The following is a 15,209-nucleotide window of genomic DNA, read 5'->3' as shown; positions in this document are numbered from 1 at the left end:
TGCTACAATCTCCGTTAGGTGGTTCAGGCGAGCACTGCGCAATAAGAACCGGACCAAGGTACACTCACCTTGCTTCTCGAACTTGAACTTCCCAGTAAGACATCAACGTCCCCGTCCACCCATCCTTAAACTTAATGACGGTGCCGCCGCTCGACTCTCCACCTCCTGCCAGCAATGTGAGCTACCACGAGCCTGAGTAAGTGTGTAATCACATTGCGCGTCCTCTTACCGTCAAGCTTACGAGTGTGTCAGAATGGATGTGCTGGCGCAGATCAGGGAAACTGCGTCATCGTCGACTCCACTTGCAGAATTTATGCTGGACCCAACGGTCATCAGCACACTCACGAGTACAGAGACCAAGAGGAAGAAACACAGGAGACAGTCGTCGGGTACAGGCTCCCACCGCCACCACGAGCGCCAGTCGCCGTCTATAATGGGCCTTGTCTTGGCCGAGGAGGAACGCCAGGCGCAACATCTAAAGTCCGTACTAAGGGCCACGGCAGATAGATTGGAACATGAAATCAGGAGAGCAGACAAAGCGGTGTCGAGGGCAGAGTATGCGGAAATGCGTGCCCGCGAGATGACGACTCGTGTGACATCTGCAGAAAGTGGAAAGCAAACTGCAGAGCTTGACGCCACGCGTGCGAAGGAAGAAGCCAAGAGGTATCAACTGCAGTGTGAAAGCTTGGAAAGGCAGCTAAAACGCATGCAGGCGGATGCCTCATCATTGCAGAAGCTCAAGGTAGAAGCTGACGAGAGTGCATCAAGAGCGCGAGATACGGCGAGGAAGTTCCAAGTGGAATTGAAGAACCTTCAGGAGAGAGAAGAAGGGCGTGAAGAGAGTCGTAGATTTGGTATGCACAAGTGGTTCAAGAGTGGAAGAGCCGAGGGATTCGATGCTGGTCATCTTGAAGGATTTGAGGAAGGTCGAGAAGAGGGCTTTGAAGAAGGGAGGGAGGTGGGCTTTGATGAAGGGCTGAAGGCGGGCAGAAAGGAAGGATTCAATGATGGTTGGGAACAAGGTCTGCAGGACGAGCGTGAGCATGCTTTGAAGGCTTTTGACAAGTTCCTCGTCGCAGAGTTCAATGAAGAACCACATGCAGTGAGTACCATGATAGTATCTGCAATGTCCTTTTTCTGAGGCCTCCACAGGCGCATGAAGCCACACGACAGTGGGCTGAATCTACATACCCAAGCCAATCTTTCGAAGTAGAATCACCGAAACCGAAACCTCGATCCACGTGGCTCCGTCGACAGTTGTATGGTGATCCTGCTCTTGATGGCCGTCATGGTTGAAGGACACAGGGGTGGGACTGGTATTTAGTATATTTAAGAATTGGACATACGCCGATTGCGAACATTGGTTAATAATTGTGTATGGACACTGGTCATCCCTCCTAACTTGAAGAATCCTACGGCCTTTACACTCTTGTAGTTGATCGTTATCCACTATGTGTAATGTGGCAGGAAAGCATAGCATCATCTAGGACATCTGCGCAATTATATTGATAGCTGGAGGACTGTTCCGCGGAACAAGATTTAGAAATACCCATCTTGCGATCACGAAGATGTGTCCACTTGAACTCCGGATGTTTGAAACCAGTGTTGATAGCTGCACAGACTTTCACGTCCTGGGATTGAATACTGCATCATGATGCTATCATCACGATTCACTGATGGGGTAGTGCCTTCGGATGTATCACTCAAATCGCAAGTCCAAGAATGCAACTTCGACATCAAAGCGTACAGAACGGTGATGCAGTAAAGGGGCTACTGCTGTCAATGGTTATCGTAACGGTTTAAATGAGCTGCATCAGCGGTATGTGTTGGGACTGCGATGTGGTTATGGGAGAGAAATAACATAACCTCATTGAGCTCGTGGGAATGGGGCAAGAGATGTCTGTTATCTGGATCCGATGAGATTCTGATAACTATTCGTTGATCGTTGCATCCTGACGTCGACAGTTGCAGCGCTCCTTGTCTCTTGTAAACTATATAAGCTTCTCTCTCTCCATTTGTTTTCCTTGTATCGCCATCATGGCTTCCTCCCAATCTCTCCGTCGCAAAGGCCCTAAAAATCTTCCTAGTCTCCCTTTGTCTGCATTCACACCACCAAACACCGGCACTTCTGAAAGATTCCCACTACCACCCACACCAGGTGCCATATTCCCAGACATCATCATCGACTCAAACGTCGCGGCAACAGCTGATCTGTCCAAGTACAAGTCAGATGCAGCCCAACTACTGGAAGGGAAAGTGGCGGGAGTAGTCTTGAACTTGCAAGGCAAAGCACCCGAGGATGTCGACAAGTTTATACAAGGGTATGATCGTTCTCGCGTCGCTAGAGATACTCTGACGGACTATTGCTTCATTCAGGTATCAGTCGAACCCGGACTTTCCTGTTCTTTCTTTGCTCGTTCCATTCAGCCTCGATGGCCCTGTACCTACCGAACCTCCTTCCCATTTGTCCGATTCTGCCAACGTCCCTACCGCTCTAACTACTACATTCGTCAACGCTGCCCCACAAGGCATAGATAACTTGCGATGGGCTCTCAAGCACAGCCGTGTCGTAGACATTGATGTTCAGGGTGATATCATGGGCAACGAGACGGTGTGGGAGACCTTTGAGGAGCTGCTCACCAAGGCCACAGTAGATCTTGATGTGAGGGGAACTCCGATCGTGCTATGTAAGTAGATATCAATTTTGGCTTTATTCACTGAGGCAACCACTGACAAGTCCCATCACAGCCAATGTCCTGCCTCCCCCTCACGACCTTGATCTCCACATTGTTACCTTGATGAAGCACCCTACATACCGGATGTACCAGGCACATACTGCCGCCCTCTCTTTGTTCCCTAATCTTCATGTCAAGTTTATCCCTCCATTATGGAACGCGACCACGCCACCGACGCCACACGTTGCTCCCAAAGCCGAAATTCCAGATACGGAAGACAAACAGGAGTGGAAACGCAGAATAAAAATGTATAGTACGTGATTTTCGATTTCTTGCCACGTAGCGAATTTTAAATGCTGCCTTCCACAGTTGGACCCGTCCTAGAGGCTTTTGGATTCGAGCGCATCATCTTTGGCTCCTCTCCTTCTCCTATCTCACAGTCTACCTCTAATGTTTCCGATTGGTACGAGCTCGTACGAGAGGCATTTGCAGAACTCGGAGTCGAACAGGAAGCTATTGACTCTGTATTTTCTGTGAATGCAAAGAGAGTGTATGGCTCGTCATAGGTCGTCGATGATAAAAGGAATGCATTTCTCAACTCCTCTGTGGTCTATTTTCCTTCACCTGCTTCTTTTCGCACTACATTAAAGCCACAATCTTCAATTTCGCCACGTTCAGAAAAACTGTTTCCATGTAGTACCACAGGGGTCTTGTGTGTTGTTGTACAAAAGCTATTTATCCATGAATACCATAGCAGTGCCACATTTATTACGTGATATTTGTTCCTCGGTGCTACCGTGACCAAGTCCTGTGTTGGTCTACAGTTCAACTACAGGGCCAAGTCTGAACACTTGAGTACTAAAGCTCGCTGAACGAACACCCAGATTTATTACTAACAACCACTCCATTAATATCCTCAACGCTACGGCATCGCTTTCTCCATCTGGCCCTTCTACTTAATTTCCTTGTTCAAGTTGACCTGAACCTTCAAACTCACGCGTGTACTGACACACTTCAGCATATAATCCCTCAATTTTGGACGATACCTGTGGACTAGTTTTGAGTATACATGGCAAATAATGATAACGGAGTGATAGGTATCGGAAGAGCAAATGACTCCTCGTGAGTGGTCCCTAGGCTTGAAAACATAACATGTTTCACTCAACCCATTTGCGCGGTTAGGAGTAGCAGAGAATCATCCCCAGCAATCGTGAGTACATATTCAATCACTGTTGAACGTAGTACATGCCGCTCCTCGCTCGTTACCTTCATCCCTGTGGACGTCTTCTTATAATTCTGCCATTCATCTCTAGAGAAGGCAACCACGCTCATTCTCGCCTACCTCAGACGATGGAGATCTTGCCGTCCCATCTGTGCCACAAGATGACGACGTAGACACACCTCCTCCAGAAGGCGCATCTGCTCCACTCATCCGTCAAGCTGTCGGCTTCTCCTGGGCTCCACAATCATCTGCGAGCATCACCACATATCAGGCGACGCTTCCCGCGAAACCAGTCCCTCACTTTCTTCCCGGGCAAGAAGTCCTCGCGTCCCAAACTCGCTCTCAAACTCCCCAGTCCAATACCACAAAGAAGGCATCTTCTGCAAAACCGAAGACAACGAGAAAGAAGAAAGCTGTTGGCGATGCATTTTCTGCGCAGACTGGGAAATTTAGATTGACTTGTTCAGTGAATGAGAACTTTGGACGGCCCACTCCCGCTCCCACTCCCACTCCCGCACCTTATTCTAGTTCAGTCTACCCTGGTTCCGGGCCATATTCCTCCCTTTACCGCCTTGGTACTGGGTCTTCTAATGCCACTACACCTTCAGGAAATTCTATGGCGGGGAGCATGTCGCCCGCTCCTGGAATTTCTTCTCCCGGAACCTCTTTTTCATTACCCCCAGATCATACATCTAGCACCTCGCACAACAGGAACGACTCAAGATCTGCGCATACTCCCAGATCAAATACGCATCATCAATCCTCTCGTTCTAAAGGTAAAAGACGCGACAAACAACCATCTCAACCAGTTCCTCGTGACGTGAGACATTCCTATCAATCTACAACGACCGATCCACAGCCCGGTCAGTCAAACTATTACAGACGAGACTATGAGAGAGACAGGGACGCAAGCGATATGCATGACTCTCTCCCACATTCGGCGCATAGTACAATGCAACCCGCCCCTGCTCATCCAAGTTCTTCCTGTAAGTTTGTGCCATCTTTATTCCATAGCATCAGCTTAGAATTATGTAGCTGCACCCGCCAATAATGCTGCAACACAACCTCGACCGATTTCTGGGCCATTACGTATGGTCACCCTCTTAATAGAGGACATCAGAAGCGGTGTGTCAGACTCGCAGCTTGCAGAAGTCAAAGTACCTCTCAAAGTTGCGACGGATCCTGAGTATGGGTTTTGGGCGATCGCTAAGGATATCTGCGAAGGTCTTCAAACAGGCCCGTCGAGGATTGATGGTTTGTCGTGATGTTTAGAGCTGTGTTGTCTTCTTTTATCTAACAAGCGGTCTAGGACCTGCTAAAGTATATACTCTACGTGGAAAATATCGACAATTCTTTATGCGAGTGTCAGCCGACAACGTTTTCGAGGCTGGCTCGACAAATCTTGGAATCTCGTCTGACAGAACGCTTCAGATAGTAGTGGAAGCTGTATGTCATTCAGAACTCATTCGATTATGCAGTTCTCTGACGTAACAGTTGGTATAGCCTGTTCCAACTGGGCGGCTGCCCTTACCACCCAATATTCCGCAAAATGTTATGCATGCTTCAGACTCTGACTCAGATGGAACGCATGCCCCTGGTGAGATCCGAATTATGGTAGGAGGCTTGACTAGAGACGCACAGGTGGAAAAATTAGCGAAGATGGATTATAACACTCTTCCTCAAAAACGGGACAGGTCCCTGTCATCAGATGACTCGTCGAACCGTCATTGGGTCAGACCCATCGCTCGCATCTCGCCCTATTCCTCCCCATCACCCCGTCCTTCTCCTTCGTCGAAAAGAAAGAGGAAGACTGCACGCCGTACAGAAGATATTGCGCGTGCGTCAGTGTCTTCGCGTAGTGATGATATGAACCAAGCTGGCCGTTCTGGAAGACGGGAACACATGGCGTCTCCTGGTTTGGGCCGTATCGCTGAATCTTCGGAAGAAAGGGACAACGTCATCGCGAACTATATCAGGTCATCCATAGAAGGCGACCCAGGATGGATACAGTACATGCAATCAAAAGCAAAGCCCCAAAGGGTCTCGGAGGTTCTCAAGCAATATCAATTTGTACAGTCCAAGGTCCAAAAACTGGTAGGCCAAGTGACTCCAATACATTTGGATGGAGCGCCAAACTGTCCAGTTGAAAAGGTACGCTCATTTGTGAATCAGACTCCAGACTACGTCGAAGTATTGATATCTTCGAAGGAGCATGTATGGCACGTACTTAAACTGTCTACACAATGGGGTTCGGACTGCCAAGAAACACTTTCGTTGGTACATTTCTATGGTCCGAATGGTTCTCGATACGAAGATTCTCGTGTTGTTGATATGATGAACGACACTGCTCCACCAAGAGACAAGGCGATGAAGCGGTTTCTTAAGTTCTTGCGCGAAGTTGACATGGATTGGGCTCGAGATCACACTGCGTCACCAGATACAACATGGGAGCAAGACTTCACAGAGGCAGATTCAAGGCTGTCAGAAGGCCCTCGTGAGACTCAAAGCTATCCCTACCGCAGCAATGATACTACCCCCTCTCGGCATTACAATTACTAGACCATCAGCGGACGCAAACCATTAGAGTGCCCATTGCAGGAAAACGGTTGCTGAAAATCTGGTGTTCCCCGTGTCCTCGGGTATACAATTTCCTGTTAATATTATTTTGCCAATTCATCCTTCCTGAACATGTTTTACGGAACTTTGAATGGGTATATCGGGAAATGGGTACAGGAAAAGCGTGCTAGGTTATAATACAACCTAATAATACGACGTATATCGCCACCAAAAGGAACGATGTCCTCTGAGGAAACGGGACCAATCTTGGTGCGCTACCAAAAAAACAATGTCAGGAAAATTGGACATGGTTAGAGAGCACTGTACATCATTCTTTTGTTGACCTCTCTATTCCCAAGGACATCAACTTTGATACCGACGCCAGCAGGGACGCATCCTTCCCCGAAAGCTGTCTCGAGAGCTATTTTCGCTTGGAATCCGGAACAGTGCATAGGAAGGATATACATGGGCGCCGGTCTGAGCTCCTGTGATAGGAACTCCACTGTTGGAGAGATGCGGTTGGTTAATTCCGGTCCTGCGAGATGTAACCCGCCTATGATCTGGAAAAGAAAGGTAAGAATGACGGCAGAAGAGAGGGAGCTGATAGGCAACGTTCCATGTGAATCGGCCTAGAGAACTTCGATGTAGCATCCTTCACGACATTAACAATACCCGCATGAGAACACCTTGATGGCTTACGATCAGAAAGAGAAGCTCCCTTTTTTTATTATGGGAATTAACTCACGCGCTCAAAATCACCAAACCCTTTCCATACACGTCTATGGCAACGTACCGTTCATCCATAATATGCTGGAAGAGATGAAATGCGCTTCCGAATGGATATGCAAAGACAAAGGACGTACGTGTTCCTGTACCCATCGACCTTCACCTTGTTCTTCTACCCACCTCATGCCACCAGGCAACCCATCTTCAAATGGGGTTAATCTGGGTATTTCCCCACTCACCCAAATTGTGTCATCTGCTACAGCATGACCGTCCGTATGATACTCGATCTTCCCACCGGCTTCTTCGATAAGGGCGAAGGTTGGGTCATTCGGTAGACGGCCGATAATGCTCTCATACGCGGGTGGGGGCGCAATGCCTCGAGCAATTGGTCTGGATGGATGGGCGTCCACAATGCAAGGAGATGGCTCCTGCCCTCGCAAGCGTAGGAAGGACAGGAGGCCACCAGTGTGATCACTATGCCAGTGTGATAGGACGACTCGGTCGATTTCGTTTACGGGGACCCGCATTGAATCTATGTTTCGCACTAATGAGCTGGAATCTGGACCAGTATCGAATAGAGTTAAATGGCGTTTAAAGCCATGTGTTTGCGTCTCCTAGGTTGCTTTTCTTGTCTAGGACAGACAGCATAGGAGGGCAGGGAGTGCTTACTATCAGTGCGGAAAAGCCATGAGCCCCTATCACAGCACAAGATAAGACTTTTGTGTCAATGAATACGAGATCCAGAAAGGCTCACCACAACACAGCCTTTCAAAATCAAGCATTGGGACACCTGTGCGTGGGTCTTTTGGAGGACTATGGTCAACCAAGTGCTGACGCATTTCATGCGTGAAGCCAGGTGGTAATTTAGTCATCCTATAGAGTGATTAGCAGGGAAAGAAAGAGGGGTTCGATGGAGACATACCATTCTATGCAATTGTCGACGAGAAAGGTGATTGTAAGTGTGTCCACAGATTGGATGAATGCTTGAGGACTGCTTGAATACCCAGCAGATGAAGTCATTATCAGTCCGAATAATAACCACCACTATTCAGGCAAGAAATAGTCTCGGCCCGTGAGAATACTTCCCGTTAATATCTCGGACTATGATGCAATCACTTAGCGCTGAAATCTCTCAAACCACGAAATTCTTAAGTCGCACAATGGACATACGAGATCGTAAACCTCAGATATGAAAGGTTCAACCCTCCACTCCACCAGGGATGCGCTAATATACAGGCCCCAACACCAACAAGATAGCCAGTATCCAGAACACGAAAGTACGAATGGTACGATAGCATAAGTACGAGAGTAAACTCCAAAAACGTGTTTACCTGTCAACGCTAAATTTACCTAGCCCGACGTCACCATGATAATCAGACTTACACTTTGGCCATACCACCATATCCCATCTGTGCACCCGACTCTGCCAACTTGCGTTGCCTGAAAGCCTGATATCATTTCAATGGATTCAGTTGGAGGTGCGAACGCGTAAACATGCAAGGGTCTTACCCTGCGGTACTTCGTGCGTTCATAAGTGACCAGTGCCACAATGATAATAGTAATCCCCATGACACCACCAAAGATACCAAGGCCAACAGGTAGGACCTTCAGCGACCTTCCGGGCATGGTGAATGCAGCTTGAACTGTGGGAGTAGCGGCAGCTGATGAAACGTTCTGAAAAAGAAATTGGTAAGGTAAGTCCCGAAGCCGGCGGTATGTACGCGCATAGCTCATACACGCAGACTTTTGATGCAAGATACTCACGTCGCCGGAATTGTTAAGAGGCACTGTACTCGTAGATACTGCAGTAGACGCGGAAGTACTGTTGGTGGTGCCCATGGACATGGTGCAATTTTGCACTTCTTGCACCATCTGGCCATCCGGTGTGAATGTCAGCACACATGTTTCTGTGACAGGGCCAGCCGAGCTAGTGTATATATTCGATATGTGTCAGATTGCAGAAAAGCAAAGGTGCGCACGTTTGAACAACGTTTGTGGTAGTAACCGTGGTCGGCGAGGCGAGAGAAGCAGCTGAGACTTGAGAAGCAGCTTGACGGCGAGCGAGGGGGGCGTCAGGGTATGCATCCAAGTCCACGACAGCCGAGGGGAGTGCAGCCGCAAAGCCCAAGAAGAATAGCACCAAGGAGAACAGAGCGAACAAAGAAGATCTGGACAAAGAGAACATTGTTGACTTAGAAAAAATAAGTTTTGAAAGACTGTTGGGCCGAAAAGAACGTAGAGCCTGCTCTTGAGAAGATGATAGTGAAGAGAAAGAACGCGCAGGCCACCAGGGCGAAGAAAACGAAGTAAAGAATTGAACGGGAAAGAATAGAAATAAGACAAAGGGCTAGCGACCAAGGCGACCTTCCAGAAATAACTCAAATCCTTTTGTCGACTAGATATCGAATATATTTCGTGCTCCGACTCAAGTTTACGGTAAGATACCCGCCAGGATCTCGATACACTACCATAAACGTTCAAACCCAGACAGAGGCACAGCTCGGCATCATGAATCTGTCACATCGCACCAGCAACGTGTCACAAAGGCAATGCCTACCTTCCATTTATAGTATGATACAAGGCGGCAATCTAAGTATGTGGCTTGTCAGTCACTGCATTCCCCCTTCCACAGCTTTATATGCTTTCCCTTCGCGGAAACGTCGCTTCTCCTGGCGAAGGTTGAGAAGCGCTCCAATCACTTTGGATATCGCCTGGGTTGCCCACTGCTCGAATGCCAGTGATAGCACAACATTCACCACCGCAAAGACGACGAGCCACATTCGTGCCGATAGGGGAAGCGGCATCAATTCCAGGAGTAGCGCGAGAGATTTGAGAGGGCTTAAGGTGACGAGCAAATTGAATAAGGAAAGAGCTACGATCGAGACCATCAACCAGCCTGTGTTCACATGTATCATTCAACAACCATCAGCCTATCCGTTCGCTGGTGTTACTCACCGTTTGTCCACATCGATTTGCGATAAGGGGGGCCGATGCTGAATACCGCAGCAACCAGTATATACTGGAAGCAAGATACCAAGAATAACGTGGAGTTCTCGTAGTTCGTGGACCGTAGATGATTGCCCCTGCCGCTCTCTGGGTCGTCGCCCAGCGGCGGCGTGTACCTGAACGCAGGAAATACGTGAATACTATCCGCACAAATCGTTGATGGATGATTTACTGACCACTCTTGACGTCTAACCCAAAGAAAGGTCCAGGCTTGCACCGCACTTGTTATGACAATTTGCCCAACCAGGCTCGCCAGGACTTTTTTCGATATAAGGCTGGCAGTCGGTCGTTTTGGATATATCCGAGGGAATGGCAGCGTTCTACCCACTAAGAAATTTATCAAAATCATAGGCCCATCGTGAGTGGTATTGCACTTACTTGTAACAGCAACAGGAATGATAATGAAGAGATCAATATACAAAAACTGGCGTATCATCAGCCAGCTTGTTCCGCATCATTCAAAGAATACACATTACCTGGAAGTCACCTAGGGATGATGCAAATGAATATAACAATGTGATTGTTGTAAATTGTATTAGGGAATATAATGCCCTGTCCGAAAGTCAGGATCCCAAGGATAGGATATTACGACAGTGGGACTCACATATATTTGAAACAAGAAAAGCTTGTAACTAGAGCAGCTCTTCCTTCTTTTATAACTTCGATAACGCAGCCGATATCAGGGGTACTGCTTGTAAATGGAGCAGCAACAGATGCCTCCGCCTCCGATAGCGAGATACCGACGTCTGCAGCTTTGAGTGCAGCACAATCGTTCGCGCCGTCTCCGCACATGAGAACAGTATAGCCCAAAGCCTGAAGCCTTTCAACCACCTCGTTCTTTTCGTCAGGAGACATTCGAGCAAATATTTGAGTCTTGACGAGCATCTATACCAGCGATACAACTTCAGTGAGTGGTTTTACGCCAGAAAGACATGAATACTGACCCGCTGCAAAGTCTCGAGAGGAGCGTGGTTGATCATCCACCGAAACACGTCACCTGTAACTACAAGTGCATAATCTTGATATTGTATTTCTTCTGACTCAACTGTATGATGAGGTGGAGGTGTCAATGGTTTGAGGCTATAATCATCCAACTTCCAAGAGACGTCATCCATGCACGACCATTCCAGCTTTGAAAGGGGTGTCGTGGCATTTCCTAGAATCCTTTCCAATTAGTAACATAGCATACCAGCTAGTACAAATCGAGAGTAATCACCACGTAGGAATACAGGGACAAAGACGTGAGCAGCTTGATTCACCATATTGCACTCTCTGGCAACGCTGACTGCCGTTAGCGGATTATCGCCAGTAATCATCCTGCAAGCGAGATGGGCTGCTCGGAGTGTTTGGATTGCGGGTGCAGTTCCTGGTTTTAGTTTATTTTCGAAAATGACTAAACCTAAAAACCGAAGGTTTGATTCAGCTTGCTCTCTGAAAGGGGGATGAGTAAGGAGTAGCAATATCAGATATGTGCACTACCTTCTTAACTTCTGGGCCTTGAGCCAAGAGAGGCCCTCGATGCTCTTGCCAGCAATAGCAATTACTCGATAACCACGTTTGGTATAGTAAGATAGTAGGTCATCGTAATCATGGGGAACTTATACACAATGTCAATACGAGGAAGTGTCATAGAAGGAAAGAAAAACGTACAGGATGCCTTGTCGCAGATCTCACCCATGACCTCGGGAGCCCCTTTGACATATATTTCCATACTATTGCTCCTAAGACGTTTGACTACGACACTCATGCGCCTCAGAGCAGAGACAAACTCGAATGTCCGTATCACCCCTAGCTCAAGAAAATGGGCATGCTGAACTTCAATGTAAGTACATCGAGTCCTCCAGCAGTTAATTCCGGTGTTCTTACTTTGGTCCCTCCTTTCAAAGCATCTTCCAACCGGAATTGTGCACTCCCAGGAGGTCGCACAACAGTTTGGACCAGAGCAGCAGGTCTATCCGACCCAGAGCGTCCTTTAATGATACCTGTTCCTGCAACATGGCCTTCTTCCAACGTCCATTTCGTAAACTCGAACATCTTCACGTCCAAGGGGTCGCCAATGATCTGCTGGTCCACCATTTTGAGCGAATGACAGGTTGCAAGAGCATGTAGAAAGCCAGCACGATCACGACTAGATGGCAAGTCATGGACGTTGTTAATAAGTTCTCCGAAGCGATGAGCGTTCCGGTCGAGAGAGCGCACGCCAAGTATATCAAGGCCATCTTCGGTGAGTGTCCCTGTTTTGTCGAAGCAGCACAGATTAACCTTGCCACTAACATTTACACGCGTGGGTGATATGCAGAAAATGCCGAGCTTGCGAAGACGACCTAAGGCAAAGCTAGTGCCTATGGACAGCGTCGCAGGGAGAGCCGGAGGCACGACGATAGTTATCAGGTCCAGTGCTCGTACCAAAATTGTTTGCCATTTAATCTTGTTTTTTTTGGGGGGATAAATAATAAGCAGAAGAATTCGGAGATGACCTTGCAAAACCTACCCCAAGTCTAACGAACTGAACAGCACTTGCACAAAAGCCAAGGCCAGCGATTCCAGCAAGGACACCGATAAACCGTATTGAATCACGATAAAACTTGAAACCCATTGGTTTTGGGAACAGCATAGATCTAACCAATGCACCCTTCGTCGTGTTGAAACCTGTCCTCACTACCAATGCCAGGGCAGGTCGACCTTCGTTTCCGTCCATGGCAAGTGCTCCCCGAATCCTCACGATCCTTGTTCCAGCATATATAAAGCTCTTCGAAATCTCACCTTGCACATCTTTGAGGTCTCTCCAGAGTGCGATGCTTTCGCCCTTGACAGGTGTCTTGGAGACGGGCACGCTCTCTCCGGTGAGCATACTCTCGTTTACAATGGCGTCACCAGAAAGTAGTAGCATATCAGCTGGGAAAAGGTGGGATCGTAGGTCGGATAGATTGACAATATCACCCGGTACTAAATCAGCCGAACTTTGCTTGAGCCCTGATTGAGATAAGTTAATAAGTTCAAGAGAGGAAAAAATGACAACTAACATGCGTTATCGACAAAAGCAACGACATCGCATGAAAATCGAGACATTTCACGCATTCGTTTAATAGTCTAAACGAATCAAGAATAATCAAACGATAATTTGTTCTGCGAGTGTCTTTAACCTTACCTTCTTAGTGTCAATGAGTGTAGTTGCTACACTCAGTGTTGATATTAGTGCAATACAAAATGCGTAATAGTAGTAGTCATCCAAGGACCACAAGATAATACTGGCAACTTGGAAGACGTAGAAGGGATGAATGACCTGGCATCTAGTAAGATTCGTTCCACGCTTATAATGAAGATGCACTACGCACTTCATCTATTAGGAGGTTGATTGTGGATTTCCCTGCTATGTCGATTACATTGGCGCCGAACAGAGTAAGTCTTTGACGCCTCGTGGAGTGATCAAGACCATTCTGTACGGATTGTAACCCTGTCCATGTGGGATCTCGCCAGTCCCTACGCATAGCTTAGTCTGCAGCAATGATGTCGTGGTAGGTATCACTAACCTTATTACACTAAATAACCCTGTACGGACGTCCAGTGCAAATCGTGAATAGCGGTAATCAACAACCAGCAGATCTTGTAGGACATGGGCATCGTCATGAGGCCCATCAGGAAGCTTGTATTGAGAGGAGTGGGTTCTATGTAAGGAAGTGAGGCGGTCATTTGACTCTGTCATCACAGGAGGAAACACCGTTGATGCAGGGTACGGATAATCTAGACGTTTGATAGGAAACAGTGTCACATCTCTATGTGCTGACTGAGGTGCATTCAAATAATGCCCATTATAAGGTGGGAGACGTAGTACATACCTCGACGACGACGAAACCATGCTTCAGATCCTTGAAGGCCTTCTCTTTGGTCACCCAACGAAGCCAGACGCGAGGAAACCAGTGTCCGAGTAAACCAAATATGCCTAATGAAATGGTACATGCTAGTCTCCAGAGCCATTGACGCCAAATGATTACTTCATAGCCCACAAAGCGTATAGTACTGTCTTCATCCGCAATGTATATTGTTTGCCGGCTTGGAGGACCAGCAGGCGGTGCTTCGAGCGCGTCGAAAGGCATGTCTATATCTATGCGCAGTTCATCACCGAATATGGGGTCAGAGGAAAGAAGAGGAAGGGTTGAACCCCCTGTAGGTGATGGGGGATACGACCCATAATCTATGTCACTGGGACTGTGTATAGAGCCATTTATATTCAGTTCTTCGTCGTCGTCGTCTTCTTCCCCTGACGAGTAACCCCAACGATTATCCTCTTCATCGTCGGTGTCCAAGGCGTAGTCCGAGCCAGCATCAGAATGTCTGCTTCTGCGAGAACGCCTCGTAGAAGACGCAGATGACCGCCCTGAGGGAGAGCGTTTACGACTTGATGAGTCGCCAGTTGCAGACCTCCCAAAAAGTTGGGCTATGTTCTCAAAAACAGTTGACCGTTGAGCCGGCGGAGACTGGGACCTCCTTCGGCGTCTGCCTCTAATGCTACTGCTCGGCACGGGTCTTTCTTCCTCGTCCCCAGATAACTCTTCTCGTGCGTCGCTTCCGTCTGCAACATGAGATCCTTGACTGTCTCCGCTCGTTCTACGGTTCATCCAGCCTTTCCCTGTCGACGTCTGACTATCTTCGCTTCTCCTTCGCCTCCTCGACCACTCGCTGCTTCTTCTTCCTGCGGGTCCCATCTCCCGATGAGACATCCGTGACATGCTACTGGGTATCACTGTGTGACCTGGGCCGTCAAACATTGCGCCCTCGCCGCCTTCTCCCCCATATGCGTCACTGAACTGTGAGTTGCGTCGTGCGAGCGTACTGTGCTCAAGGACATCCTCGATGTCGACAACTGTGGCGCCCTCTGTGTAGTCGTGGGCATTGCTTGGGCCTGCAGTCGCCATCGATAAGGCCTTGAAGCTTGAATGTTTGGACTGCAGAGCAGAGATAACCACGAACTGCAAGATATTCTATGGCTCGCGGGCTGAACCGAGTCACGGTACCGGAAGAAAAGC

At 48.1% G+C, this 15,209-nt stretch overlaps 4 protein-coding genes across 4 annotated transcripts; 1 reads left to right on the top strand and 3 right to left on the bottom strand.

Annotated features, from left to right (window-relative positions):
- Positions 1–433: 433 nt before the first annotated feature.
- Positions 434–3,241, top strand: SERLADRAFT_368979 (uncharacterized protein; the record flags this gene model as incomplete). The annotated part of the gene is made up of 5 exons (XM_007317645.1): positions 434–1,102; positions 1,972–2,337; positions 2,384–2,687; positions 2,749–2,988; positions 3,045–3,241. The coding sequence occupies 5 exons, from the start codon at positions 434–436 to the stop codon at positions 3,239–3,241; spliced, it is 1,776 nt and encodes a 591-aa protein (XP_007317707.1).
- Positions 3,242–6,764: 3,523 nt separating this feature from the next.
- Positions 6,765–8,199, bottom strand: SERLADRAFT_348468 (uncharacterized protein; the record flags this gene model as incomplete). The annotated part of the gene is made up of 7 exons (XM_007317644.1): positions 6,765–7,006; positions 7,066–7,139; positions 7,199–7,263; positions 7,317–7,793; positions 7,849–7,874; positions 7,934–8,052; positions 8,102–8,199. The coding sequence occupies 7 exons, from the start codon at positions 8,197–8,199 to the stop codon at positions 6,765–6,767; spliced, it is 1,101 nt and encodes a 366-aa protein (XP_007317706.1).
- A 142-nt stretch (positions 8,200–8,341) lies between these two features.
- Positions 8,342–9,548, bottom strand: SERLADRAFT_387750 (uncharacterized protein; the record flags this gene model as incomplete). Its single annotated transcript, XM_007317643.1, has 5 exons — positions 8,342–8,510; positions 8,563–8,627; positions 8,689–8,853; positions 8,944–9,106; positions 9,159–9,548. The coding sequence occupies 5 exons, from the start codon at positions 9,362–9,364 to the stop codon at positions 8,507–8,509; spliced, it is 603 nt and encodes a 200-aa protein (XP_007317705.1).
- A 17-nt stretch (positions 9,549–9,565) lies between these two features.
- Positions 9,566–15,098, bottom strand: SERLADRAFT_491610 (Ca-transporting ATPase; the record flags this gene model as incomplete). The annotated part of the gene is made up of 17 exons (XM_007318118.1): positions 9,566–10,075; positions 10,135–10,301; positions 10,362–10,512; positions 10,564–10,609; positions 10,662–10,737; positions 10,790–11,070; positions 11,130–11,341; positions 11,402–11,616; positions 11,665–11,782; positions 11,836–11,995; positions 12,052–12,612; positions 12,677–13,158; positions 13,209–13,275; positions 13,334–13,468; positions 13,521–13,665; positions 13,716–13,969; positions 14,022–15,098. 17 exons carry the CDS (start codon positions 14,277–14,279, stop codon positions 9,789–9,791), a joined length of 3,615 nt encoding a protein of 1,204 aa, XP_007318180.1.
- Positions 15,099–15,209: the final 111 nt, after the last annotated feature.

This window comes from Serpula lacrymans (genome assembly GCF_000218685.1).
Source record: "Serpula lacrymans var. lacrymans S7.9 unplaced genomic scaffold SERLAscaffold_6, whole genome shotgun sequence".
Classification (NCBI taxonomy): domain Eukaryota; kingdom Fungi; phylum Basidiomycota; class Agaricomycetes; order Boletales; family Serpulaceae; genus Serpula; species Serpula lacrymans.
This window is presented reverse-complemented; position numbering and strand designations above follow the sequence as displayed.